This window comes from Crocodylus siamensis, chromosome 9, assembly GCF_052110815.1.
Source record: "Crocodylus siamensis isolate JL-2025a chromosome 9, ASM5211081v1, whole genome shotgun sequence".
In the NCBI taxonomy this organism is placed as follows: Eukaryota; Metazoa; Chordata; order Crocodylia; family Crocodylidae; genus Crocodylus; species Crocodylus siamensis.
Genome location: NC_143403.1, coordinates 71,351,470 through 71,378,338, shown reverse-complemented (window position 1 = coordinate 71,378,338; position 26,869 = coordinate 71,351,470). Strand labels below are relative to the sequence as shown.

Genomic DNA, 26,869 nt, shown 5'->3' with positions numbered 1-26,869 from the left:
CCCGCCGGCCACGCTACCGCGCAGGCGCACCGGCCCGCGGGCGCCCCATTGGCCAGCCGCCCGGTCATATTTGCATAGAGAAAAAAAAAATTAGTTGAGTGGTAAACTTGGTTCCCGGCATGCAACGGGGGAGGCGGGCGAGTCCCGGCGCGCCCTGCGCGGGCGGGAAGGCATGCCGGGATTTGTAGTCCTTCCGCTCTCTCCTGGCAAGCCCAAGCTGCTGGAGTCGCGTGATGGGTGGCTGCGCTCCGGACGGCTCCCTAGCTCTGCGCCTGGGCAAGGTGAGCTGGGAGACAAGGGAGCTCCCCTGGAAGTGATCTGTCCCTTGTTGTCTCCGAGGGATCTCTCTCCTGAGCCCAGCAGGAAATGCCTGCACGTGCAGACTCCCCTGGGAGGGGTGTACTTGGTAGCCGTGTTGGTCTGAGACAAAAAGGTGTGCAAAAAACTAGAACCCTTGGTTCCATAATGACACCTTTTATTAGACCAACTGGGGAATCACAAGACAACTGTCCTTTTCTGCAAGCTTTAGGGATCAAAGTTCCTTCCTCAGGCTCCGGGAAAAGTGTAGGCAGTGCAAGCTGGTAAAAAGTCCCCATAGGTAGGAAATAAACCTCATTTTTGCACAGAGGGAGCTGAAGGTGAAAGGCTGTCCCTCTGGGCCCATGAGAGTGTCTCTGTGAGCTGTGCCAAGTAGCTCTTTGATGTGTAGTTCATAACTCTCTGGCCCGCTCCCAAGAGAAATTGAAGGGTTGTGCAGCTTTCCCTCGCCAACCACTTTTGAGCAGCCATGCTTCATATTCTGTATACCATTTTGGCTACCACAGTATACAGACTTGAGTAACCATGGTTTTCTGTGGCCATGCATCAGTCCCGCCACCTGACATTTTCCCCATAAGCCATTTTTTTTGTCTTGCCAACCATGGTTTTGCCATCCATGGGAACTTTCAGGAACCTAACCCCAGCGGTTGGCGAGGGAAACCTGTATGAGGTCTCCCACTGTCCAAAAGTGCTGCTGCCTTTGCTGCCAGGATGTTCAGGATGCATGAGTTGCCCAGGACCATGACGGCCAGCTGCTGAGAAAGTTGAATCCATCAAATAAAAGTACAGGCCGGGCAAGGGCATCCCGCTTGTCCGATCATGTAGGAGCTGGAGTATATATTGCCAAAATAGGCAACTGAGTATATGGCTGCTGGGGAAGGGGGGCAATGAGGTCACCCCAGCAGCCACAAAGCATGGTCGGGCATTGCTGTCAGCACGGAGGAGAACGGAAGAAGCTTGGGGACCCTCGGTGAAAAGCGTTCTCTTAAAATAATGAAAGCAAAAACAAATGAGCAAGCATAAAGTTTGCATAGTTAACCCAAAGGAGAAGGGTTTGCCTGAAGTCAGCAGAAGGAAGGGTACAGGCAGCATCTAATGAAGTGAGCTCAAGCTTCATGACAGCATAAGCATCTCTGATGTAGTTAGTCTTTAAGGTGACTCTTTACCCTGCCATTTAACCCCAAAAGGCATCAGTCTACCATAAGGTTCCCTGTTGTCGGCCTCTTCGACAGCCCTACCACTAACTAACATGCAGGCCGGCAAGCAAACTGACTTCTTACGTTTTAAGCACAGTCCACAACTATAATCAGGGCCTATAAGATGCAAATATATCCTTTGCTTCATAATACTATAAATATATAATATTTATAACCTTGCACTTCTAAACTACCTTCCTTCTGAATATCTGAAATACATCTCTTCTTATTCCCATTTTACAAGGTTATAAATGGAGGCCAGTCATAAACCTGCAAATAAAACCTTCAGCTTCTTACTTTCAGTCCTATGCTTTTACTTTTTAAATTAAAACTCCCTAGAGGATCTTATATGTATAAATGTATATAACACCTAAATATTACAGTGATGAACACATACGTAAGGTACCAATGCTAGTTCCTTGGTTCTGTCCATTCCTTTTTGCAGAAAGTAACAGAATTTCCTATTTTAGTTCACAGTAACTCTTTAAATCTGTCCCAAGGATTTGGAAAGGCTTCAGCACCAATAACAACTCTTGGGCCAAACCCACACAAATGTTGATATTTATTTCCCTGGGGACAAGAAGCAGCAGCACACCTTGTGCCACTGCTACTTGTCCCCAGGAATGTCTGTGCCACATGTGCTCTGGTGTGTGGCATGCGGTACCCCAGGGGCAGTAGAGGAGGCTGAGGCCAGCAACTGTGCTGGGCCCAGCAGTCTTACATGGGGGCCACGGAAGCTGCAGCCACAGCGCTTGTGCAGCTGGGAGCCTGCTGGCAGCCAGAGCATGGTTCCGGCCAGCTAGGCTCCAGGTTTGGGCGGCACATGCTGCTGCCATGTGCACTACACTGCTTTTTTTCCACGTGGGTTTTTTTGACCCCAAGATCTTCCAGGGTCAAAACCTCATCCCTCGCACTGCAAAGTAGCAGCGTGGAGAATGCCTGAATATGCAGCATGTGCAGCGCCACATACCGCATGGCTACGCTTTTCTGAAATCTCAGGTTTTGATCAGTTTTACTCCAGTGTAAGTCCAAGGACTTGCATCAAATTACGCCTAATTTATTCTGGTATAAATCAATACAGAATAATTCTGACTAGCACTTTATTAGCACCTTTTATACAGTGCATCTTCATTTAATGAAGAACCATTTTCCCCCTATGCTTAGCTTAAAGATCCACTTTTAAACATGGTACATTTTTCTTTGTATATAGATTTTTAAAGAGCTAATACCTTTAGCCCCAGAAAGAATGGCAAAACAGGTCACTTGTTTTACAGTGTGATTTGTACTTTTTTCCATAGTTTCTATGTCTTTCCTAGGGATCAAAGATTGCTCTTTCTTTTCATGCACAACCCCTTTCACATTGCTGAGTGCAGATGTTCCTAGAATAAGACCTGCTTTGTCAGCATAGGTACTGGAAGAATCTGCCAGCAAGGACACATGTAAAATTAATACCTGGAGTCTGAACAGCAGATCTATATTTTAGTGAGGTAGGGAAGGGTGGCACCTTAATGGTTGAGAGAAACATATTTTAAACAGTGCTTTTAGGCTGTATTGTTTAGTACCACAGGTAATATGAAAGTTGTATTTCTTACAAATTGGTATAATTTCTACTGCAATAGTCAATAGGCTACCAGTCAACAACTGGTAAGGCTTTCTCTAAAACATACGTTACCTTTTTCTACAACAGTAGCAACAATTTCTTAAGTTTTTTTTAACAAAGGTACATGGGGTAGAACGTAATCACTATAATGAAAGTCTGCAACGGAGTTCTGTGGTGCCTTGGTCTCATAATTTTAGTCCTAATTTTCAAAAAGGGCTGATGACATCTCAAAATCAGCCCTTTGTGTTTCTACCTGGGTATCTAAAACTGCTAATCATTTTAGAAAATGTTGGGTCTGATCATTTTAAATGCCACATGTGCTGTGATTTGCATCTTCTAAGCACCACATTTTCTGCCTACACAAACCTTTGGAGGAGGCTGCCACCCTATTACATAATCAAACTAATACAGGAACAAGAAAACAAAGGTTTGGAGAAATCACAGGTGGGGCTGAAACCCAGTGACTCAAGTGAAAGCAACAAAATTGATGGTATTCATTACTAGTTCCTCTAACCCAGCCCTGTGAGAACATTCTTAGCAAAGCAACAGCTTTACTACAGAATTAAGGAATGGTAAGTATTGTTCGCTGCTGGAGATCTTGAAGGGACTAACACTCATCCACCTTAGAATAACTAGAGGCTAAAAGGCTTGCAAAATGTTACATATTACATCTGCTTCAAATCCTACTCAGAAGTAACTTTCACTATTTTTTTGTTTTGTTAGAACAAGTAGGAAAGGAAAATCTTGCTTCTGGATAAGAGCATTGATTTTAAAATGGGTTGACCTACATTAGTCTGATATATTAGAGCACTGGTGTTGAAGCAGTTTGGTGGAAAGGACCCGTGTCCATCTTTTATTATGGTTAATAGACCAGGATATACATTCAGAAGCTCAGACTTTCTACAGGCTTCTTCAGATCCTCCCCTCCAGTTTACTGTAACTAAACTTTACTAATCTCTTTCCCTTTTCATCCTTGTAAACCGGAAGGATGATGGATGTTTCACCCATGAAAAATATTAGTGTTTCTTATTCCAAGGGACAACTGAGCACCTCTAAGAAACGAACTACTCTTCTCATGGAATAAGACAAACATCATGGTTTGACTCACTGATCAAGGTCATTACTGACCTTGGAGCGGAGGAAATATCCCGAGTACATGACAAATGCGCCCCCTGTTGTCCAGGGAAGAGCTATACCCTAATTAAACAAGATATTTAAAAATCCTAAAATGTACCAAATTGGGACACAAAAAACAAGGCAAAGGGCATCCCTTTGCTTACTGTGGCTGGGTTGAATCCTCCCACTTCAAAGTCCACAAACCTTTCATATCAGGTCATGTACACTGTGAAACACCATGAAGTCTTGCTGCAAGGCCTTGCTGAGACAGATTAATAATCTGAGCAGGGAATTACAAACTGAAATATTGCACAGTGCTCTTAAGAGACAAAGGCACAAGCAGGTTTTCAGCTTGCATTAAGACATCAGAAGGAGCCTTTCTTGTTCCTGAGGGCAGGCTGACATCAGTGTTTCTCAACTTCACTATCATAGTCTGGGAACTAGAGCTTGATAAATATAACCTGTTATGCCATCTGCTGTACAGAGACGGGGCTTGAGGTTCTCAGACTCTTGACTGTTTATTTAAGGGCTCATGTGGTGCCAGAGCAAAGTGGAATTTATCTTAGGCTCATCTGATTTGGTTCTGACTTGAACTACTGATGGCTTTCTGCTTGAATGTTTGAAGTTATCTGTCAAAGGACAAAAGTAGTGTTTGGGTTTCTTACACATACTAAGGATAAAATTCCCTTATTTATCGGCAGTGACATCAAAGAAGAAATTCACACAAGCAAAAGCAAGAGGTCAGGTGCCTGCAGGACATCAGTGTAGAAAATGGCAGTGTGACAATCTGCACAGGACTCCAGAGCAGGACCTCCAGTATTCCTGCCCAGCCCAGCCTTCCACTCAGTGAAGCCTTGAGAAGCTCACTTCATTTTTGTCACATGTTCCATCACCTAAATGGTAATAATGTTACTTACCTGGAGGCCTAGGTTTAATTATAGCATCCATGTGTATTTCCTGTGTGGCCTTAAGCAAGTGGCTTAATTTCTCTGACTCTTGTCAAAATAAGGATCCTATACATTAAATCTAGACAGGCCACCTGAACATCAGGGCCATCCCAATTATAAAATATCACTGTATGAACCTAAACCAGTTCTAAATCAGTATGAGTGATCTAAAAACATTAAATGATTGAGCCAGGGAGGTGTCTGACCTTACTAGGCAAATTTCCTTAACTTCCTCCTGACATAAACAAGTCGGCTTTGTCTGTTCATATCCTGCCACACCAAAACATGCACAAGAATCCAGGATGGATCTTGGTATGATGTCCCAGGAGAATCTGCGCATATTTTGCTCTGATGCATGGAAAGCTGTATTATTTTGGAAAGAATGCTGTTCAGCTAAAAGTCATGATGTTAAAAATTAAATCATGTTACTCGTGTTATTAACAAGAAGTTTGGAGGAGAAAAATGGAAAGAAACTGAAGTTGTGTTGCTTGTTTACACTTTGCCTTGCGTTTGTGTGAGACGGTGAAACCGATGTCTCACATTGTTTACAGCCAGTTTCACTTTCGGGCCCTGGTGTACTTGGCTCAGCTCTCTCTACGCTGTAGCAAAGTTTAAACACATGCCAAAAGCCCTACTTGCACTGGTTTTCTTTTTAAGTGTTTTTAAAACAATTATATATTTGATCAGGTTTTGTCAAACATTTTTTTAAAGCAAAAACAATATTTGTAGCTCTAAATTGGCTGACTCGGTATTTTAGAGACCCTTCTCCATGAGGCTCATGGTGCGCTTTTTAGTCATGGAATAATTCTGCCTCCCAACCACTCTGTGGGGAAGACCAGTAGGACTGTTGTCTCTGGCTTCTCTGTACAGCATGCTTCCAAGTGTGCTCTTTGGAACCTGCTTGTCGAGTTGGAGGAGTATTGTTTTTATTGCTGCTCCTCTTGTATTCTGGGACAACTTCAGCTTTGTTTTCCATTCTGTTTTTGTTGGAGAAAGTATTCTTTTTCCATGGCCTTTGCATTTGTCTATGTGTAGTTTTGTAGATGGTTTACTTCTACCATGAAAGTACATTTCTGGAAAGGTCCCATTAGTTTATAAACATTCAGATCCCTCTGTTTGGCAGTACAGCACAGTCCCCTTTAGAGAACAGTTAATAGTATTCGAAAAAGAACTCGATAATAAAAGGAAAAGCCCATCTGTGCCACAGCTGCATTTCCTATAAGCTTAGAGAGATCCAGATAAGACACTGGCCATAAAATAATTAAATCTTGAGATAAGTGACACATCAAAATACCACACCGTCAAACAGTTAAATTTTTTCGCCAGAAGTGGCTGAGTTCAGTGATAGATGAAGTCACAGGAAACAAATAAATGCCTGAAGAAGGATGTTTGTGCCTGAAAGCTTGCAAAGAATGTTTTCCAGCTATTTAATGTGTCTAATAAAAGATATTACATCTACCCACAGAACCCTGCCTGCCAAGAAATAAATAAAGCACTGTATGATGCCTCTTGACGAGTTGTGTTGTGCAAAAGTGACTCTTTTCAGCACCTGTACTGGCAAACATCTTTAGTATTTCAAGCAGAAAAGGTGCACAACAGTGTTCCTGAGTTGTTATGTATGAAAGGTAATTGTTCCAATCCTCCACAATGATGCCGTTCAGCTACCCAGTGGATATTGAAAAATGTGGCTGCCATGCAGAACCCCAGTGAAAATAACATTAATGGAGCATTGGAAAACAATGAGTCACAAACCTATGTCACAATGGCTCACCCAGGAGGCTCACATATATGTGCTAATCTTATATCCGCAGCTTAGGCTATTAAAATGAAAAATAAAAATGGCAGATCTTGCCTCAACAGGAGGGCTATCCTAGTTCATCGTTAAAGTGAGTTTCCATGCTGAAAAATGACTGTATAAAGCGGGCAACTTGCTCCTCAACAGGCCTCCTCCTTGTATGTGTTTGGAGTCTTATTTGCTCTGGAAACAAACAATAACTTGAGAAATCCTGGGGTAACTGAAGTCAACAGCAAAACTCTCTTTGACGTCAACAGGTCTGGGATATCACCCAAAACTGTTTTTTACTTTGTTCCTAGTGGTTGTATAGAGTCAGCCCAAAGATATGAGAATGAGCTGAATTCTACTTTGCCTTGTGCACTGGGTTAGTGAACAAGTCTGTTAATGATGCACATGTATAAACCAGTGAACAGCAGCGCAGTAATACTGATGAAGGTCTAATCTGAAGACAGTGCAGTGGCATATGTAAAAGAGAAGGCAGGTTCGGGCCTGCATAAATATCACCACTGGCAATGATACTGAAAAAAACCCACGGATCGAACTTCACACTAAGCTGACTTTGCAGGGCTGGCTGTTAGACAAAAAAAATACATTTGCATCTATTAACTGACCAAATGCAACAGAGTATCATGAAGAGACACATAAAGAATGGAGTCCTATAGTAGCTCTTTCCAAAAGAGAATGTTATTCTCCACATTTGGAAAAGAAATTCAGGTGTGAAAGAACTGAGATTTTTTTTCCTCATACCTCATTAAAAGGAAACATATGTAGTTATTTCCAGTTGGACTAAACTAGGATAAACTTGGAATGATAAAATATAGCAAGACACTATGGGCACAACTGTGTTTCCCTTGTGTGGCGAACTGGTAGCTTTGTAGCCATGTAGGTGGTGTTTTTGACACTTATGCATAGGTAGTGATTCAACTCCCCTGTGGTATAGATCCGTAAGTGTGTATGGGCAGACTGCACAGCAGGCTACATACCTGCTAGGTATGTGTGTGTGGCTACGCTACATAAGCATGTATCTGAACACAATTCCTAGAAGGAGAAGAGGCAGAGAAGTCTTCTGTTTTGGCTCTAATAGTTAAGTGGTTTAGGCATTCACCAGTCTCATCAGGGAAGTCAAAGACTAAATGAAACAAAGACACTTAACTGTCCTCTCTCCCCTCTAAATGTGGCTGGCTCAGATAAGGCAGGAGGTATACTGGCAGAGGGTACTTTGAAGAAGTCAGCACTGCAGCCCATCATGCTTTGAAATGGCTGGCTGGACCCTCTCCAAAATCCTTAAGTTTCACAAAAATAGAAACGACTGCAATTGAAAGTCGTATTATCCAGATATTGGTACAAGCCCTGTGAGTGTTCCTGTGCTAGAAGACACAACACACAATGTGCCCTCTGGTGGCTGTAAAGCCGCCAGCTGCTTCACATCAAAGTGAGAGGAAAGAGCAGGATCAAGCACAGAAACGAGCACTGCACAGGGATCCAGTCAGGCTTGAGGAAGACAAAAAACACGGTTGTAAAGCCATTTGTGATAAGAGGATGAGAAAAAGAGAAAGAAGCAGCTCCAGACCCTGCTGCCTACCTCCAATTATTCAGCACAGCATACGGGACCTGGAAAGCAGCCCTGCTGACCCAGGCCTGGGGGCAAGATCCTCTTTGTGGGAGCTTTGCTATACAAATACCCCAATCCCAAGCTGCAGTGGTTAATTTAAGAGGTAAGTGAAGCATGACAGTCATATGACTGCTGTTACTGATGGCATGTGGCTGCTTCCAGAAATAACTAGTGGAGTCCCTTAGAAATGTAAATGTGCACATGACCCTACAGATGTCAGTGAGGTCAAGTTGTCTGAGGTCAAGTTGTCAGACCCAGTAGGGTGAAGTTAAATGCAGCAATATTACAGAATAGAGTGAGTGTCTTGCCTGCTTAGGTTGCATGTGCTATGCAGACGAGGCCGGGCCATAGTTTAGGCGTCTGCAGAAACAGGATGCAGAGGAATGGAAGAGGACCAAAGGAAGCCATTATGAAAACAAACTGATGACATGCTATTTCCTAGCTCTAAGTAGTAATTGTGGGCCCACAAAGAGCTGGCCAACAGAAGTGAATCTGTGGAAGGGTTTTTCAAACAGCAGCTGCTTACTCAAGTTAGGCTCTTATTAAATATGGGATTTTTCTTGCATATAGACTTATAAAACATTGAGAAGAATGACTAAAGGCACGATGATAGCTAAAGAGACACTGTGGAATAGCTAAAGAGTCACTGTGGGACACTATGTGCTGGCAACAGCAGCAGATGATGTTTTTCTGCAAAAGAGCAGTGACTATTGACTTAGGTGGCCATACCCTACATGAGAAGGGAAAGAATTAAAGTAGTCAGGGTGGCATTACAAAGAAAATGCTGATCAACCTAGCAAGGATATATGGTCTGTGCCTTTGAAGTTTTTGGATAAGGAGAAACTTAGGCAACCAATGGAAAATATTAACGTCTATAAGGTGTAACTGCTAATGACATGGCAAGATTGTAAAAGACACAGCTAAGTGCAACTTTGGTAGTAATGGGAAAATTAGGAATTAGTGGCAGAAAGGGAAATAAACAAACCTTTCCAAAGAAAAGGAATCACTGGGAGACAAAACTGGTCAAAAAATGTAAAAAAGGTAAGTCAGTTGGATGACAAGGAGAAATCAATAATAATGGAGTTGCAGGAGACATTCTGACTTTCATATTATAACAACACAGAGACATAAAAGGAGTTGAAGCAGAAGCTCTTGGTAGAGTCAGCAGTACTTAAGAAACAAAAAAGAAACAACAATAGTGTCAGCAAAACAGGTTGTTTGAAAATGGCCAGAGGAAAATGTTCAGAGTTGGAGCAGAGGGATGAAAAGAATATGATAATAAATGAACAAAGTGGGACAGATATTTTAATAAAGCTATGGGAAAGCAAGGCACTCTACAATCCTTCAGGAAAGTGCACTGAAAAAAAAAGAAACTTCAAATCATGTGGCCTGATAAATCAAAGAAAAGTGCAGATTATGGCAATCCAGCTAAAAAAACCTCTTAAAATCCTAAAAGGAATTGCACAAATCTTGCAGGGGATAGAAATAGGAAACAAAATACATTAACATTTTAGAATATTATAAATATTTCAAATTTCTTCAGAAGGAAAAGGTTGGTGAAGAAATGAAGGAAACACCGAAGAAAAAGTATTTTAGGAGATTAGTTGAAAACAGAGCTCAATACACAAAATACAGTTCAGTCAACAAACATCTGCACCATTCCAGCTTTGTGTTATTACATGCCAGTGGTAACCTGGATGACAACTGAGATAAGGGGAGAGGACAGGGAGACTAGGAGGAAGTTAATGATGTTTTTTGTAATGAACATGAAATCAGAAGTGGACAGGCTTTATGCTGACAGGAAGGATGGAGGAAAAGGGCTGAGAGCAGCTGAGGATGTTGTGGAACAAGAGTGTGTAATGATAGTGAACTATATGAGAAACAGAAGATGGATTGTCTGGATCTTGGATCACAACTCAATGATGCAAACATTCTTATTAGCAGTAAATCATCATACAAAGAACAACGAGAGATAAGTAGACAGAAATGGATAAAGAATTACATGAAAGTTTTGTAGTAAAATATATCAGAGGGAATTATAAGTGGTTTCTGAAATGACTGAAAAGAGAAAGTGACAGTTTAATTATGGCCACACAGGAGCAGATTATTTCCACGAATTATGTAAAAGCAAAGGTCAGGTCAGAAAGATCGAAGTCCTGAGTGCATGGCCAAGACCTGGATAATTTTAGTCGTCATTTAAGTGGATGTACCAAATTGACCAGAGATGCACATGAAGTACGCCATGACCAACCAGCAGCATTTTACAAGGAATACTCTGCAAGAAGCCTGGGCTAAAAAGCAAGAGGTGTACAATTACTACACAGTTGTAGAGAAAGAGAGGGTCAAAACATCACAGGATTATTAATTCTTACTGGGTGTGTCTACACAAGATGCTTTGAGCACAGTAGACTAATTCTACTGCGGATTAGTATGGCAGGCAAAACCTGTGCTAATGCGCAGTAGAATTAGTCTACTGTGCATTAACATCACAAAAACACATGTGCCAGTGCCAATGCACAATAGTGCTGATTTTGCAGCACATTAATTAATGTGTAGACATGCCCACTGTTTATGAAATATGTGCTGGAAGGCTGGTTATAGAAAAGAAGACAGTGCTTCATTATGGACTTCTATTTTCCACTTCATGAAAAATGTTCAATTGAAATGGAAGAAAAGACAAGAGATATGACTGATTCCAGAAGAAACTGAAAAAAATATGTGGCCTGAGAAGCATAAGTAAAATCACAGTTATCTGTGGTGCATTAAGCTCTCATAAGCAGGGATCCTGGTTTTCTCCAATTTAAAAAAATCCCCAATTTTCGGTTAAAAAAAAGTAATGCCAAATCCACATTTTTCCATGCTTAAAATGAAACACCACTAATACAGATATCTATACAGTGGTGTTTCATTTTAAGCACAGAAACGTGGATTTGGTGTTACTTTTTTTTAACTGAAAATTGGAGATTTTTTTTAAATCAGAGAAAACCAAGATCTCTGCTCATAAGGGATAACAGTGCTGCACAAAATGGAAACTAGCTCTATTATAAGACCACGTGGCCTTCAGACAGCATTACTGATGCGTGCTTCCACCAGGTTGAGGAAGGTAATGATAATGTTGGAAACTCCCTGAGGCCTAGATCTAAATTATCCCTGTGTTAGCTGCTGTGTTTCCCCACAACCCTGGTGGGAGAATAATAACAACAACAAAAGCTATGGGATTTTAAATAATTCACTACAGATATCCTTCAGCAACTTTGTGTTGAATGCAGCTGTCTTTCAGGAAAATCATTTTTTCAAATGAAATAGTGATAGTTAAATAGCAGCTTTCCCTAGAACTAAGGGAGCACCGCTGTCTGTTGTGTAGAAGACAGTCCTGAAAGGTAACACTCCTGAGTCAGATTAATGGGACAAGCCAGTTCAACACTATTTAGGTCCACCAGTTTCCCCAGCTGGGAAATGGGCATAAAAATTTCTTACACACCTCTCAGAGGTGTGCCAAATATTAACTCGTGAACGTTTATCGTGACCTGGAAGTGTCTTAAAGGACAGAATGCTTTTCTTAAGAAAATAATACTTTTTTAAATTAGCGTTACAGAGAATAAGCTTGCGATAACGGATCACTTCACTTTTATTTTGCAGCCGTCCAGTAGCATTTAGTTCAACACGGGATCAGGACAGCTCCATACAATTCCTTACTAAGGGGCCACTAGCACGTCAAGCCGTGAGAGCCACGATCTTTGCAGCTCTCCCAGGGAAGTCGGTAGAGACGCTGCCCCGAGGCGACCCTCCCGCTGCCCCAGGCCCGTGTCCTTACATGGTCGTTACACTCCCCGCCCAGCTCCCCCGCCAAGAAAACCACGCAAGGCAGGAATCGTGTTTGGGGGCCAAGCCCGCAGCCTGCTCGCCTGCCCCAAGGGGGAGCCCGGGCCCCTCATGGAAGAGCACCAGGGACCGTTACGAGGCCACCCACCTGTCAGCCTGGCCCCTCAGAGCCACTCTCCCGGCATGCCCCGCGGCGGGACATTAGCTTCTCTCCCATGATGCCCCGCGGTAGTAGAACTACCCTCTGTGGCCCGCGGCTGCGTTAGCTCCTCTCCCGTCATGCCCTGCGGCGGTACATTAGCGTCTCTCCCGTGATGCTCCGCGGCGGCGGACCGTCTCTCCCGTGATGCTTCGCGGCGGTTGCCTGGTGACTGCGGCCGCGGAGCCGGGGCAGCCATGGCGGCGGTGTTGCAGCTCGGCGCTCTGCTGCTGCTGCTGCTCCCGCTCCCGCTCCCGCTCCCGGCCGGGCGGGCCGAGCCGGTCCCCAGCGCCGAGCCCCCGTGGCTGCCCCGCGCCTCCCCCCCGGCGGCGGCTCCGCTCACGGACGGTGGGTGCTGACGACCCTCGCCCCGGAGGAGTACGGGCAGGGACGTAGCGGGAAAGGCCCGGGAGCGGGGACAGGACACTCCGCGCGTCTTTGGAGGCATTGGCCGAGCGCCAGGATCGGGCCCTGCGCCGGGATCAGGCTCTGGGCAGGGCCCTGTCTCGCCTTCACCAATTTGCAGGTGCCAGGATCAGGCCCTGCATTGCCTGGCATCCACCATCAAATATTTTGGTTTTGAGTTTGGTGCGCTGAGTTACGGGCATTAAAAGAGCAGGTTCTTGTTTATAACCGTAAGTATTGTGCCTGACAGATGTCTCCTCCTGCTGTGAGCCTGCCGCTTTATTTTATGGAAACAAGCTTTTGCATTGCTTGCACCTTTCCAGTCTCCAGAAGAGGAAAGAGAGAACATTTTTTTTTTTTAAATCAACAAACCAGCAGCTTTGCTTCGAGTAGAGCATCAGAAAAACATATTGCTCTTCTCTGGGTCACGCCTGCTCGGTGGGATTTGGTGTAATCAAATTTTGCTAATATTCCTATATCATTTAGACTGCCCTTTCTCTCTGAATCTCATGTCACGATCATTATTTGGCACTTTAAGCCCACGTTTTGGGCTCACAAGCAATACAGATTCACTGGTAATTTGCTCCTAGCAGATTAACGGCTTGAGAGGAATTCTTTATCTATAAAGTAGCCCCATGGCTTTTAAAAATGCTAACATCTGAGAACTTGGATAGAAACTTCCAGGCAGTGTGAAGAACGGGTGCTAGGGACTGTGCTGTAACACACTAACCTCCAATCCCAAGTGTATTTTAAATGTTCTCTCCAGTTGCGAAGCTGTGCGTCTGTAACCTGTTGGTGGCACAGTGTGACATCAATTGCTGCTGTGACCCAGATTGCAGCGCTGCGGACTTCAGCCTCTTCACTACGTGTTCAGTTCCCATTGTCACGTAAGTTTATAAATTATTATAATTTTTCAAGTTGAAATTACAGAACCATGTTACATTCTCCATTGAATTCTGAAAGAAAATGTCCTTTGATCTCAGTGGGTGGAGACTTGGTCCTGCAGTTAAAGTTTCAGTGGTCTGTCTTTACAGCCAAAGAACATTTCCAAGGAATGGGGAGATAAAGGTCTCTTGAGATGTAAAGCTCTCTCTCACTGCAGAAAATACCACATTGTAAAAGGTCCCTTTTGAGGAGTGTGGGGATATTATCAGTAGTTCTGTGGTGTAGAATCTTTCTTCACTAAAGCATAGTCTGATACTTAAATTCCTACTCTTGCCTTAGGATTGATTTCAGCCTACACCTGACATGAGGATGAGGTGATGCAGTGTCTACCTGTTATCGCTTTGGGTGGCTATGTGAGACAGGCTTGGGAACTACAGGGTTTTCACTTAAGTTAGTATGTCATTCTCTGTGCCTGGGGCTAAGTCTGTCTGCCCGGATGGGAGACCTCCACAAAAAGTTTGGGCTTGAAACAGGCTGTGTTTGATTTCTGTGTCAAAACAGACTCAGTGTCTTGACACAGGGGTGTCAGGCATATAGCTTGTGGGCTGGATCAGGCTCACCAGTAGTCCAGCCAACTGGGGAAAGTGGCCTCCCACAGAATTTAGGGTTCCTGGACCCCAATGGACATGGCTACTGCCAGCAGGCTCCCAGACCCACACTGCTGCCTGCCCCCATGCCACCACCCAAGCACAACCCCTGGCTCCATAATGCCACTTGAATGCAGACCCACAACAGTTGTTGCTGGCCTGGTGAATCCGGCCCTGAAACAGCTCCTGCAGTCTAGATCTGCCCCAGGACTTGGGTAAATTTAAAGTGTGTCTTAGCACTACTGGTCTACCCGTGATAGTTTGAAAACCCTGCCTGTAGGAGTTATAATGATGTTAACCAGAAACATGAGAGAATCAGAGCCATCATTAAGTACCATGAGCTGATCTTTGTTCTCTCTAGGAGAAAGCATTCTTTCTCTCCTCTCTCCAGCAGCCTTTGGAAGTTATAGAGGACAATATTAAAATATATTCCAAAAATCAAGATAATTGTACTGACCATTGTTTCCTTTTTGTGCAGTTATAGTCCATTTTAGTACGTTTTGTGTAGGCTTCAGCTTCTTAAACAGGAGTTAACAAAGCTCATTTTAGACTCAATTTAAAATAGCTCCATGTGACTTTTCAGAACAATAAGTATAGCTCTTCAGCCCACTTCCTGAATAAATTACCCCGATTTGAGTGCTGGTTCCTGATTCTTTGAAATTTGCATCAGCAGTCACCTAGGACTGCTGTTTCTCATTGTTCTTGCACACAATGCACATTGCTACCTATTTATAGGTATTTATATATATTTCAGAAAGGTCTAATAATGAGTTTCTGAATGACAGTTTAATCCCCAGCTGTGCATATTCTGGCCCTGTTAACTAGAAAGGCATAAAATTAAGCAGTATATATTTTTTGTCAAGATCTTTTGTGAGATGTGGTAAAGGATTTTCAATGACCATGAGTGGTCAGGGCTTTGGTATTACGTGGCACTGCACATGTAAACAGCTGTGTTCCTGCAAGGATTGTAGCAGATCATAAGATGAAGTGATCTTTGTGACCCTAAAGAACAGACAGTAATCACTATGTTATAAAGCTTACAACTTCCTGCCTATCAGGTCAAGTCTACTTAGAATCACTTAACACACCCCCCGCCTCTGAAAAATAGGCCTCTAGATTACATATAGTCTGTGGCCATTTTTGTTCATTTTGATAAACTACTTCCCCTGCTCTTGACTATTTTTGCATTATCTATTCACTTGATCATACAAGTCACTTCTGTGTATTCAGGTCAACCTGACAGTATTTCACTGGGCATTGCTGTGTCCAGGTGTAACATCTGCTAGCCACTGAGGCTAACTTGTCAAACAAACTTGTACAAAACCAGCTTCTGGCATGATCTTCCCTGAGGATGCTGGTAGCCTACATGGTTCTAAATCCATCCCCTGTCTCTTCTGCATTGTGTATAGCTAATTCTGAATTTTTAGAAGATGAATTATAATTTCACTGCTCTTTTAAATCCAGGCACCTCATTTTCTCCTGACCTGCTTGCAGCTCTCGCTACAGTTAACCTAATTCCAAGCAAAAAGAAACATTACATAGCTTTCAATCTCTCTGTAATACATTCTTCATTGTGCTATCTGAAGCCAATTGGATACCTTCCAATTTGTCACCTTACCTCTTACATCATTTTCATCAGATGCCCTTTATCTCCACTAGCTGCCTCTTATCTTGCTTCAAACTTCTGCTGCCGCTACTTCTCTCTTTTCTGAAATAGTTGGTGAAAGGTGCCCAAGTACCACTACTTACTGTTCTTGGTTACTGGATACGCAATATGAAATGGTAATTTTTTTTATAAGGCTGCATAAATTATCTTCAAACCAGATTATTAAAAGTATTGCATCTATGACTTTCCGTTTGCCACAATAATATATGCATGCAAGGACTTTTAAGATGATGCTCTTGGGACTAACTTTGTTGAATCTGTGTGTCTTTTTATTTTTTTTTAAATCCACAGAGGTGACAGCCAGCTTTGTAGTCGGGAAGCAGCTATATATTCAATTGATGTTACAGCACACCCACCTGAAAGGATATTTAAATTAATTGACCAATTAAATCCAAACATTTTCTGTATTCAAATTGTAAACTGTAAGTAGTTCTATATTTGTTATGCCTTCTAAGCCTGCCTTTTTACATCCTTTGGTTATTAGAAATTAAGACCAAAACTCTAAGTAACATGCTTTTTGCCAGAAGACTGATTATCCTCTACAGTGGTGGAGTGTGGGAAGGAGGTGGTGAAGATATATTCCTAATCCTGGTAAAACTCCAAAAGGCACCTCCAAGATGTTTTGCTTTTATAGAGAGTCACTCTGTAGAGAAAATGGGATTGGCTCTAACTGCTGATGGCTGAAAACTTCTATCACAAATGGTCATGGGAGAGAATTTCAGTCAGTAGCAGGTCTAACTGCAACTAATGGTAACTTGACAAATCTTTCCAGGTCCATCTTGAAGGAGCTTCCAAATAAATCAAAAAGGATTGGTGCTGCCTGTTTTTCTGTTTTTCAGTCATACCCTCATGACTGAAAGTCACTTGACAACCATGCGTACTTTCTAGCAAGTGTGAATGCTAACCAAAATGTTTTTGGTGTGTTTGGTCATAGAAGAAATGTTGATCTTAAAGACCTCAAAATTAGAAAAGCATTTGAGCATGTCCTTAAACTTCAGAGCAAAGGGTTAGGTGCTTTCTTGAATAGAGCCAACTCATGGTTGAAAAACCTGCTTCTTGGAAAACACTGAAAAATGGTCTTCCACTTTGGCATTTGGGGTTCCTATGTTTATAATATCTAAGAATGTGTTCCTAAGTCCATAGTAGACATGTATGTTAAACACTATTTCTGTAACTTGTTCTAAAATTTTCTCTCTACAATGTTTTTGACAGATAAACAAGCACTGTCTTTTATTCCTCCTGAAACGCCAACAGCTCAAAACTTTGATCACTTGCTTGAACAGTTTGGAGGTGCTGCTTTCAGTGCTGAATCTGATATTTTGAGTACTGAATTGGATGCACAGAGTCCCTTCTTCTATTCAAATGAAACAGCTAGATATGAGGTAAGAATAGTCTAGTTCATTTTTCATTTACAGTTTCAGATATCCTTGTTACTATGATGCCATAATGCCTTTCTCACTACTGCATCATTTGATAGTTGAATAAACTTGAAAGTGGAACTATTTTTTCTGAAAAAAAAATGCAGCAGATTTTATTGTCCTTCATTAAATATAAACATGTCAGTGCTAGAAGACTATATTGCAGCATTTAGCATTATGTCTTCTTAAAAACCAAAGTGGATTTTCAACATCTGGGAAGCATGTGTACTTTCCTTGTTTTATAAGTGAGGAGGAAAAACATAACTGAAAGGGCTATTGCAGTCTAGTCACTGGGGCTTATCTATTAATTTGTAACTGCAAACTTCTAAAAAGTGGGTTTTATCTATTGTCTTCGAGGATATTTGTTGTTGCTTGGGGGGGTTGCTTGGTTTGTTTCTCTTTTTTTTCAAATTACTCAAGATATTTTGGAGGGTTACCTAGGATTATAACAAACGTTTAGTTTAGCAGTAAATACTACAATTAAATATCATCTTGACTTAAATATTTGTGAATGGAGAAGTTTAGTTGCTTGGAAACAATAGTGGAATCAAACAACATTCTGAGTTCTGCTAAGATAAGTTTTTTACAAAGTTTTCTGTGAGCTGGACATAAACCTGCATGCTTGGGTCTGTCTTTTTGTTTGGCAGTATGGTGTTCCTATACAGACAGCCGATGCATTTCTGAGACTCCCCAGTCCCACTGTCTCCTCTCAGTGCTCTGATGCTAATCCCGCAGGTTGGAGAATATATTTGAACTCCTGTGTATCCTCTCTTGACTGTATTCTTATCCTGCTACTTCATTTTATAGATGAATCAAATGAATTAGCATGGTTACATTTGCAAAGCTGGATAAAGTCTTATTAAAAAATGTTCTTCAGGTGCTTTAGTGCCTTTTGCAGCTCATCAAGAGGTACCTGTGTTGCAAGTGCATTAAGGGTTGCATATAAATACTTTGGGGTCTTGTCAAAATAAGGGAGGCGGGTTGATGCTCTATTTCTTTAACCCATTCTGGAACTAGTAGAGCATGGATGCAGTAGAGTAGCATGCCACCTGCAGCTTTTACAAGGAGTCTTAATGAAGCTAATGAGGCTCCTAGCACAGGTGAGCATTATTTGACAAAGAAAGACCTAGAGGATTGGGCCCCAGAGTTATATCCCTATTAAGTGTCTCAAAATACTGTAGAGAGAAATACAAAGCCATGTGTGCTGTATGTTACAAAAGCCACTATGCTATCAATAAGAATGCTGTTATGGAACACATAATGGGGAGAGAAATGTGGCAAATCCCTAGCTAAGGGGGGAAAAAGGCACAAGTGCTCCTTCCTTTCATGTAAATGATTTCTCTTCCAAATTTTTGTTTATAATTGTAATGGAAAAATAAATGGTCAGCGTTGAATTTAACCTGGAATAGCAGGATGTTCCCTGAAAAAATAATAAAGCTTCTCGGCTGTGGTTAGGCTGTTTGGATGTGCAGTCATGGGCACTGATTCCAAGCTGAGATCATGGGCTGTTGGGAGGTGTTATGAGCTACAGCAGTTTTTCATTTGTCAGCTGCCTCGGGATTGCTTTCTGTGCTGCATTTTCTTGGTACTCTTATGTCCTTTGCTTGTCTCCTTCCCCCAGGTTTTCTAGTAAACCAGGCTACAAAGTGCAGTAGAATGATAAATGCAGAAAGCTGTGGTGCTATTCAAGAACTCGGTATGCTGTTCTACACCAGCTCCCAAATTTTAGTGGCAAGTATAGCTTTAAAATGCATCACATGGCTGACAGTTATTTCTTTTTCCCACATCTTTAGAATGAAGCAGTGTCCATTTCCTAAGGGAGGCGGGTTGATGCTCTGTTTCTGTTAGGAATTGAAGTGGTGAGCTTGGATTTGAGGGAAGAAACTTCATATCTTGTAAACATTTTTCCTTTCAAGCTTGCAGAGGTGAAATGCATACAGTAGTCAGTTCAGGCAACTTGGGGCACTGCTTTTCTGGGACTTTTGAGTGAACTAATGGCAGTGATTTCAGTTTTTTTTCACATCTGCACCTAAACTTTTTTAAAGAGCCTGCTGCTGAAGTGCTTCATCTGATGGCAGATCAGAAGTTATTTGAGTGGGGTCAATGCTTATGGTTGGAAAGCATGTCAGAATGGATCCCACTGTAGAGGTACCTGTGTGTATCAGGACAGGATGTTTTAAATAGCAGTGTTTGTCACTGTCACATGCATAACTTCTGCTCCCATCTAAGGGCACAAAGGAAAAAATAGCTCTGGCCCTCCTTTAGTTCCTGTGGACCGCATTGAGGGAGAACCCTAATACGATCTGATCTACCTCTGTTATGTTAATGCTTAATTTTCACTACCATATTCAACTGTGGGCTGTCATGTTGAGTATCCTGCAAGAGCTCACCCCTGTGGGGGGAAACCAAGGAAATGTGGCTCCCCAGTATTGTTACAGACTACGCCACAAATGCCTTAGCCTGACATCAGCACTTAGAACCTCGGAGTAGCAAATGAACAAGAACACTCTAATCTTTGTGAGCTGAACTGTTTTGACTGAGAAGGCAAGGCATTCACAGCTGCGCCTCCCTGGAGGGATTAGAGATGCATCCCAGCAGAGACAGCAGCAAGCCTGTGTCAACTGGCTGTCTCCCTAGGTCAGCTACCAAAAATGACCAAACGCAGGAGATTTAATTGACTCTGATAAGAAGCAGCATAGCTGTCTCAAGGGCAGGGTCTAGTTCTTACATATACTTGAACTCCCAGCTATCTTAACTATGATAATACTGAAATGTCTGACAATGCTTGGTCTTATGTCAGTTCATGTGTACATGACACGGCTCCTCAGACTTTACCTGCAACACTGTCAGCTCTGGCTCAGGTCAGGCTGCTCTCCAAGACGATGTCCAGTAAGCAGGAAGGTCTCAACAGCACATCATTAAAGTGTAGAACTCTAGGCTGGAAACCATGAGCACTGCTATTCAGAAAAAAGTCCAGTCTTGCATGCCTACACAGCGAGATCCACTTTAGCTGCAATAGCTTGTTGAATCACATTTACTCTGGGGTGTGTAACCATTCTTTTTCATAATGTTGTTGTTAAAATATAGCTTTGAAGACTGTCCCCTCTACACCCGACCTGTACCTTTAATGAACGTATCTACTGTACCTTTTCATTAACATTTTGTCAGAGAAATCTCTGTCAGCTTTGCCCAGTTTACCAAGCCAAACTGTTTTTAGCTTTGTTCCATCTGCGTGTCATTGCAAAAAAAAAACAAGAAACCCATCACAAAACATGATCTAGCTCATAATTTATGTATATTGCAAGACTCTTACCCATTTATAGCTGTACCGGTTCTGCAGAATTACTGTAGCAATAAGCAAAGAAGTCTGACACACAAACAGCTGTCAGGTAAACCACAAATGCTATTTCTGCAGTCAGAATCACAGTTGCAAACAGACCCCATATGTCAGGAGAAGGTAGAGCAGCCAAGATTCAATGCCCTTGTAAAAAAAAATGTTGGATCCACCTATTCTTTGCTGTTTTATGAATTTGTACATATCCAAACTTGGGCCTGAGGCAAGGTCCACTGAAATCAAGTGGAAACTTTCCATTTATTTCAGTGAGCATTGGGGATCAAGGGTGTAGAAATTAGTCATGTTAGTCACTAACATTTCAACCTTGTGGATAATACATGGTATGTCTGGTTATTCCCATGATATGAAAGCCATTGTAATAATTGTTGGCAAAAGAGAAGGAAGTAGCAAAGCCTTTAAGCTGTAAACTCTTACCTTATTTACTTATAAGCTGTTTGTAGCTACCTAATATTTTCAGTGCTGCTTTGAAATTGCTCTTTTATTCTTTCCTAGGTACCCAACTCAAGTCAGATGGTAAGTATCATATTTCTTAGTTGAGATGCACTGAGAATGAAGTCCTGACTCCACTGAAGTTAAAAGGAGATTTGTCAGAGACTTGTGGAGCCAGGCTTCCAGTCTTGCTGTTTAAACACTAGCAAAATATTCACTTGGAGATGGGAACTATGTCTTCTGTCAATAATGGCGCAGCTTACAAATAACAGGGTGTTTTAGAGCTTGCAGCTACCCTCTGAGGCTGCTTATTAATTCTGATGAACAAATCTCTACCCAAATGTACCTGTAGACTTGGTCAGCTGGCACTTGCTAACAAACCTAGAACATTTGGCTGCTACATTCAGGAATTCGTGCAAGCCAGCTCTTTATACAGAACCTTATTGACTGCTGTCTTTATGGAACAGAAAGCAGAGGGTGGCTTTCTCTTGCAGGTTTTAGGCTGTGCACTTCTAAGAATACAGGCAAATGCTTGTAGCTAGCAGTTGTTTTAAGGCTTGATTTACAGCAGTTGGATTTATTTCAAAGAAGAAAAGTATCTATTTGTCATGGCCAGTTCATAGCATATGCCTAACAAGTCAATTATACTCTATATTAAGAAGTTACTTGCTTGTTTTTAGGTGAATATCACTGTCCAGTCCATAACTTTCCAGTCTCTGAATGGAACTCGGACTCTGCTTAACAGCACTGATGCCATGTTGTTCCCCATGTTTTTGGAAGTTAACATGTGCACAAACATAGTTATTGGGGTAGGTAAACAAATTCCTTTTCCTTTTATTTCTGAATAAATGCACATGATTAGAAACTTCTGCTTCAAAACATGAGACTTTGAGGCAGCCTATAATTGGTATTTTGCGTGCATGCATGACACTGAAACACCAACATGGAGCTTAGAAACCAACATGAATAAATGCTGTGATCTTTGGGAGAAGATTACTCTTAGGCCAGAGAGAGGGGAAAAGGCACACCAGAATAAGTAGCAGTCTTTCTTGGATAGTGCCAGTCACTGGTTCATTTCTTTACATTTGAAGTAATTAGATTTGAGGATTGGCTGAGGGGAGGCTGTATCAGGAAGTACATTTTGATAAATCTGGGGAGCTTTAACCTAGTCTTAATTATCAGCATGTAACACTGATTTTGGCCCAATTCCTTTAGCTCCTGTCTCTTGAAATGGATACTAATTTATCCTCACATCTTTGTGTTGCATTTTACTCTCTGGTGAGACAACCTTCTTCATCTGCTTGAGTCTCTCAGTTCTGTAGGCAGGAGAGAGAGGTGGCAAGTTAGGATAACTAAGCAGTCTTTCTATCTTTCTCATGGTTAGTTGGAAAGATGGGATCTTTCCTACTGGCCAGGAGAAAATTAGAATCTGGGGAAAGGCATCTCTCCATTCGTTTATCAATCTGCACATTACTATTTACCAAAACATGTACTGCTGCTAGGTATGCAGCCATGCCAGACTTTTAATATGTAACTATTATAAAGCGGCAGTGCTGATCCTGCCACGCTGTGGCTTTGTGTTACTTTGCTTGGGTATACTGCAACTGAGAATGCAGCATATTTCCAGATGGTGAGGAGGTTCAGTAAGCACGTTTACCCTTCAAGCAAGGCAGAAACGTGCAAAAGACTCTAATCCCTGTATTTTCTGGCTTTTACACTCTTATTTACTTGTTCTAATTAATATGCAATGTTGTGTTTGTTTTCAGGCAAGTTATCTTCTTACATACAAAGATACAGGAGAAATAACAGAAGCAGCTGTTTCTTTTGTCCTCGGGATAATTAACAGTACAGTGCTTTCAGTACAGCAGAGCTTTGAAATTAGCTTTACTCAGGTAACTTTTAAAAATGTCATAGATGACTTGTTGAAAGATACTTAATTACAAAACTTAAGCTGCATTGGAGCAAGTGCAGTCAGTGAAATAAAACATAGTTCCATCTTATAAACAAACTAGGCAGTATCTCAGAGCTACGTGTTAGAATCCTCCAAACACCTTGTCTTTCCTTTTCTAGATTAAATGGGTGACTGCATATGGCCATATCCAGGCAAAGGAAAGTGTAGCCCTGATTTTAGGAGGCATTCTTTTAAATCCTAAGGAAAAGTCTCATGTAGATTGATAAATCAAACAACTTCCATGTGATTAGTAACCCCAAACCAATTTACTGTCCAAATGAAGAGTAGGAGTTAATGTTGTGCAGTTTATATTACAGCTAAACACAAAGCCAATCCCTCTTAGTGGAAACCCTGGTTACAGCGTTGGATACCCTGTAAGAGCAGGATTTAGACCTCCCGGATATCCTTTTCATTGCTAACTATGGCTTATAGCAGCTTTGCCAAACTACCTAAAGCAAATCCTTTGGGTGGATGGCCAAAACCTGATTGCTCAGTTTTTGTGATAAAGGGGAGGCAATTAGATGTTGTGCCTGTGCTGGTACATCTTCCTGGCCATTTTCAAAGATGGTTGATGGCTTTATGTTTTCCAACAGTTATATAACACCTGTCTCTAGCCCATATTTTAGCAATTGCTAGTAGCTCAACCCTGCAGAGTTACAGACAAACAAAAGACTTTAGTGAAAGCAGGACCAGGGCCTAATTGAGTTAACTCCAGCATTTCTAAACAGCTCTTGAATGTCCTGAATTACCCTAGCAGTGGCACTAGCATTTTTGAGGAACCGACTATGGTTTTCTATTTTATCACGGTGCCAGAACATTAAATACTTTTTCCTTAATCGTTTGCTATCACATCTGGCATTATTCAGAGCACTAATGAATATGGTCAGCTTACCATCCTGCGAAGCACATCTAACCAGGACTGCTTAGCTATAGGAGGAGCCAGAACTCCTGTATTATTTGGTTATAACATGATATCTGGTTGCAAACTACGGTAAGAGGATAACTTTTTCCATTCAGCTCCTTGCAGTCAGCCTATCCTTAAACTATAAACCACTGTAATAGTGTCCATTAAAATCCTTTCAGCCACTAGATGCTGTTTATATAAAAATGTAGGAGGATTGGGGTTTGAGTACTTGTTCTTAATAAATATTTAAATTTGCAGTGAGTTATCTGAAAATAGTTGCTTGTATGTATATGTATGACCAGCTGTGGCCAAAGGAATGTTGTAGTGTGTGAGCAAGAAGTTCTTGCTGTACTTACCCAGTGGATCTCACTAAGTTAATTTTTTTTGTTTTCCTGCAAGAATTACTGCAAATACAGAATACCAGTTCCTGGCTCAAACGGTCCTGAACGTACTAAAAGGACAAAGTTTTCCGGAATATGTAGCCTCATTTGGCAATTCTCAGCCCCAAGATGTATTGGACTGGGTGCCAATCACTTGCATCCATTCTTCAGAACATGTGAGAACAACTTAAGTATACTTCCACTTTAACTTATAGACTACTTGGCATACCCATACTTCCATTTTCCCTTAAGGAACGGCCTTTGCCATACCTGATGCACAAACAAGAACGTTTTTTTGTTTGTGGGGGTGTTGGTTTTGTTTTGTTTTTTGTTTTTTAACATCCTGAAATATTCATACAGTTTTCCAAGGAAGAATTCCTAACACACCCACTAAGCTTTTTTTACATCTTGAAGATTTTGCATCATACTGCCCTACTTTAACAAGCAGTCCTACATCACAAACAAGCACAGCTCCATTTGTGTCTGCAGTAGAAAGTCACTGAAGCTTTAAAGATTTACCTTATCCCATGTAAAATGACCAGCACATGGACATCAGCATTGTGTGTAGATTAGTGGTTTTCAACCTGTGGTCTACAAACTCTCTCTCTAAGGGGTCTGCAAAAGATGACTATGATCAGGCAAAGGTATGTGAATACCCTCATTTACAATCCAGAGGGGTTTCATAGATTTTGTAGACATTAGGGCTGGAAGGGACCTCAGAAGATCATTGAGTCCAGCCCCCCTGCCCAAAGGGCAGGAAGTCAGCTGGGGTCATAGGATCCCAGCAAGATAAGCATCCAATTTGCTCTTGAAGGTGTAAGGTTTGCACCTCCATTCAGAATTTCCAAAGTGGTCTGCTAATGAAGAAGGTTGAAAACCACTGCTGTAGATTATGGCTTGGATTAAATGTTCTCTACTAATTTCTTAGGTTGGAGCTGTGTGTTTTATACTGTAGTGTTTTAATAAAATAAATGGTAATAGCTACTCTGACAGAGCTTGTACCACTTTCAGGGCCCGTGGCAGCTCCCCATATCATTTGAAATAGAAGTGAAGTGGACTAAATATGGATCCTTGATCAACCCACAAGCTAAAATAATTAGCGTTACAGCAAGCATCACTTCCTCCCCGGTACGTAGTTATCTTTCATGATAAGGGTAGAACAGCAGTTTGTTTTGGTTAGAATGAGGACTTACTAGTTAGGGTTTTTTTCTGCTGTAGAAACCTGTAATTGTACGTTACCTATAACCCACACAAATTGAGGCCTGGTTATACAAGTTTGCCTTAGCTTGGTCAGAAACCAGCCCCCAGCTTAAGACTGTCTGTCAAAATAGAGTGTATGCATCTCTCTTTCCTCTCCAAATCAAGTGCAGCCATGAGCTGCTGGTTAACAAATTAGAGGGTGGATACACACTTCTGGAAATAAGTTGGTACATGTGTTTTACAAATGACAGTCAAATAGCTAACTGTTGGGGGTAGGGAGAGAAATCTGCCCTACAAAACCAGACTGAGCTTAACACTTGTGTTTTCATTGCAGATTAATTTAGGAAGCAAAAACACTCTCCAGATAACAAGTTCTGTTACTTTCATTGATGTTTCTGCACCTGCAGAGCCAGGCTATAAAGCTCAGCCAACCATTGAGGCCAAGCTGCCCTTTGACTTTTTCTTTCCCTTTGTTTAAAAGTAAGTCTGCAGCCAACACTCATTCATATTCTAGTTCTTAAAGAATCACTTAATATTCATCTGGTTTTAAAGATAACTGGAAATGTAGTTCCTTATTCTGTCTCCTCCAAAAGAATCTCCAAGACCAAAACCCCCTCCTCTTCAAAATCTGCACCCATAAGGGGGGATTTTCAGAAGTGCCCTATGTTTCATAGTTTCTAGGGTTGGAAGGGACCCGAGTAGATAATCAAGTCCAACCCCTGCCATGGCAGGAAAGAGTACTGGGGTCAAATGACCCCAGCAAGATGTTCATTCAGCTTCCTCTTAAAGACTCCCAGGGTAGAAGCCAGCACCACTTCTCTTGGAAGTTGGTTCCAGATCCTAGCTGCCCTGACCATGAAGTATTGCCTCCTGATGTCTAGCCTAAATCTACCCTCTGCCAGCTTGTGACCGTTATTCCTGGTCACTCCTGGCTGTGCTCAGGGGAACACGGACTTCCCCAGTTGATTTTGATGTTGATTTTGCATGGCTCAGATCGTAGTTTGTGGGGGGCGCGAATTATGCC

General features: G+C 41.9%; 1 protein-coding gene across 1 annotated transcript; it reads left to right on the top strand.

Annotated features, from left to right (window-relative positions):
* Nucleotides 1-12,634: 12,634 nt before the first annotated feature.
* On the top strand, nucleotides 12,635-26,325 carry TCTN1 (tectonic family member 1). Its single transcript, XM_090063238.1, has 14 exons — nucleotides 12,635-12,953; nucleotides 13,777-13,897; nucleotides 16,500-16,630; nucleotides 17,421-17,590; nucleotides 18,274-18,361; nucleotides 19,248-19,357; nucleotides 21,474-21,494; nucleotides 22,091-22,219; nucleotides 23,177-23,302; nucleotides 23,679-23,763; nucleotides 24,214-24,352; nucleotides 24,665-24,821; nucleotides 25,657-25,773; nucleotides 26,180-26,325. The coding sequence occupies exons 1-14, from the start codon at nucleotides 12,803-12,805 to the stop codon at nucleotides 26,321-26,323; spliced, it is 1,689 nt and encodes a 562-aa protein (XP_089919364.1). The 5' UTR covers nucleotides 12,635-12,802; the 3' UTR covers nucleotides 26,324-26,325.
* Nucleotides 26,326-26,869: the final 544 nt, after the last annotated feature.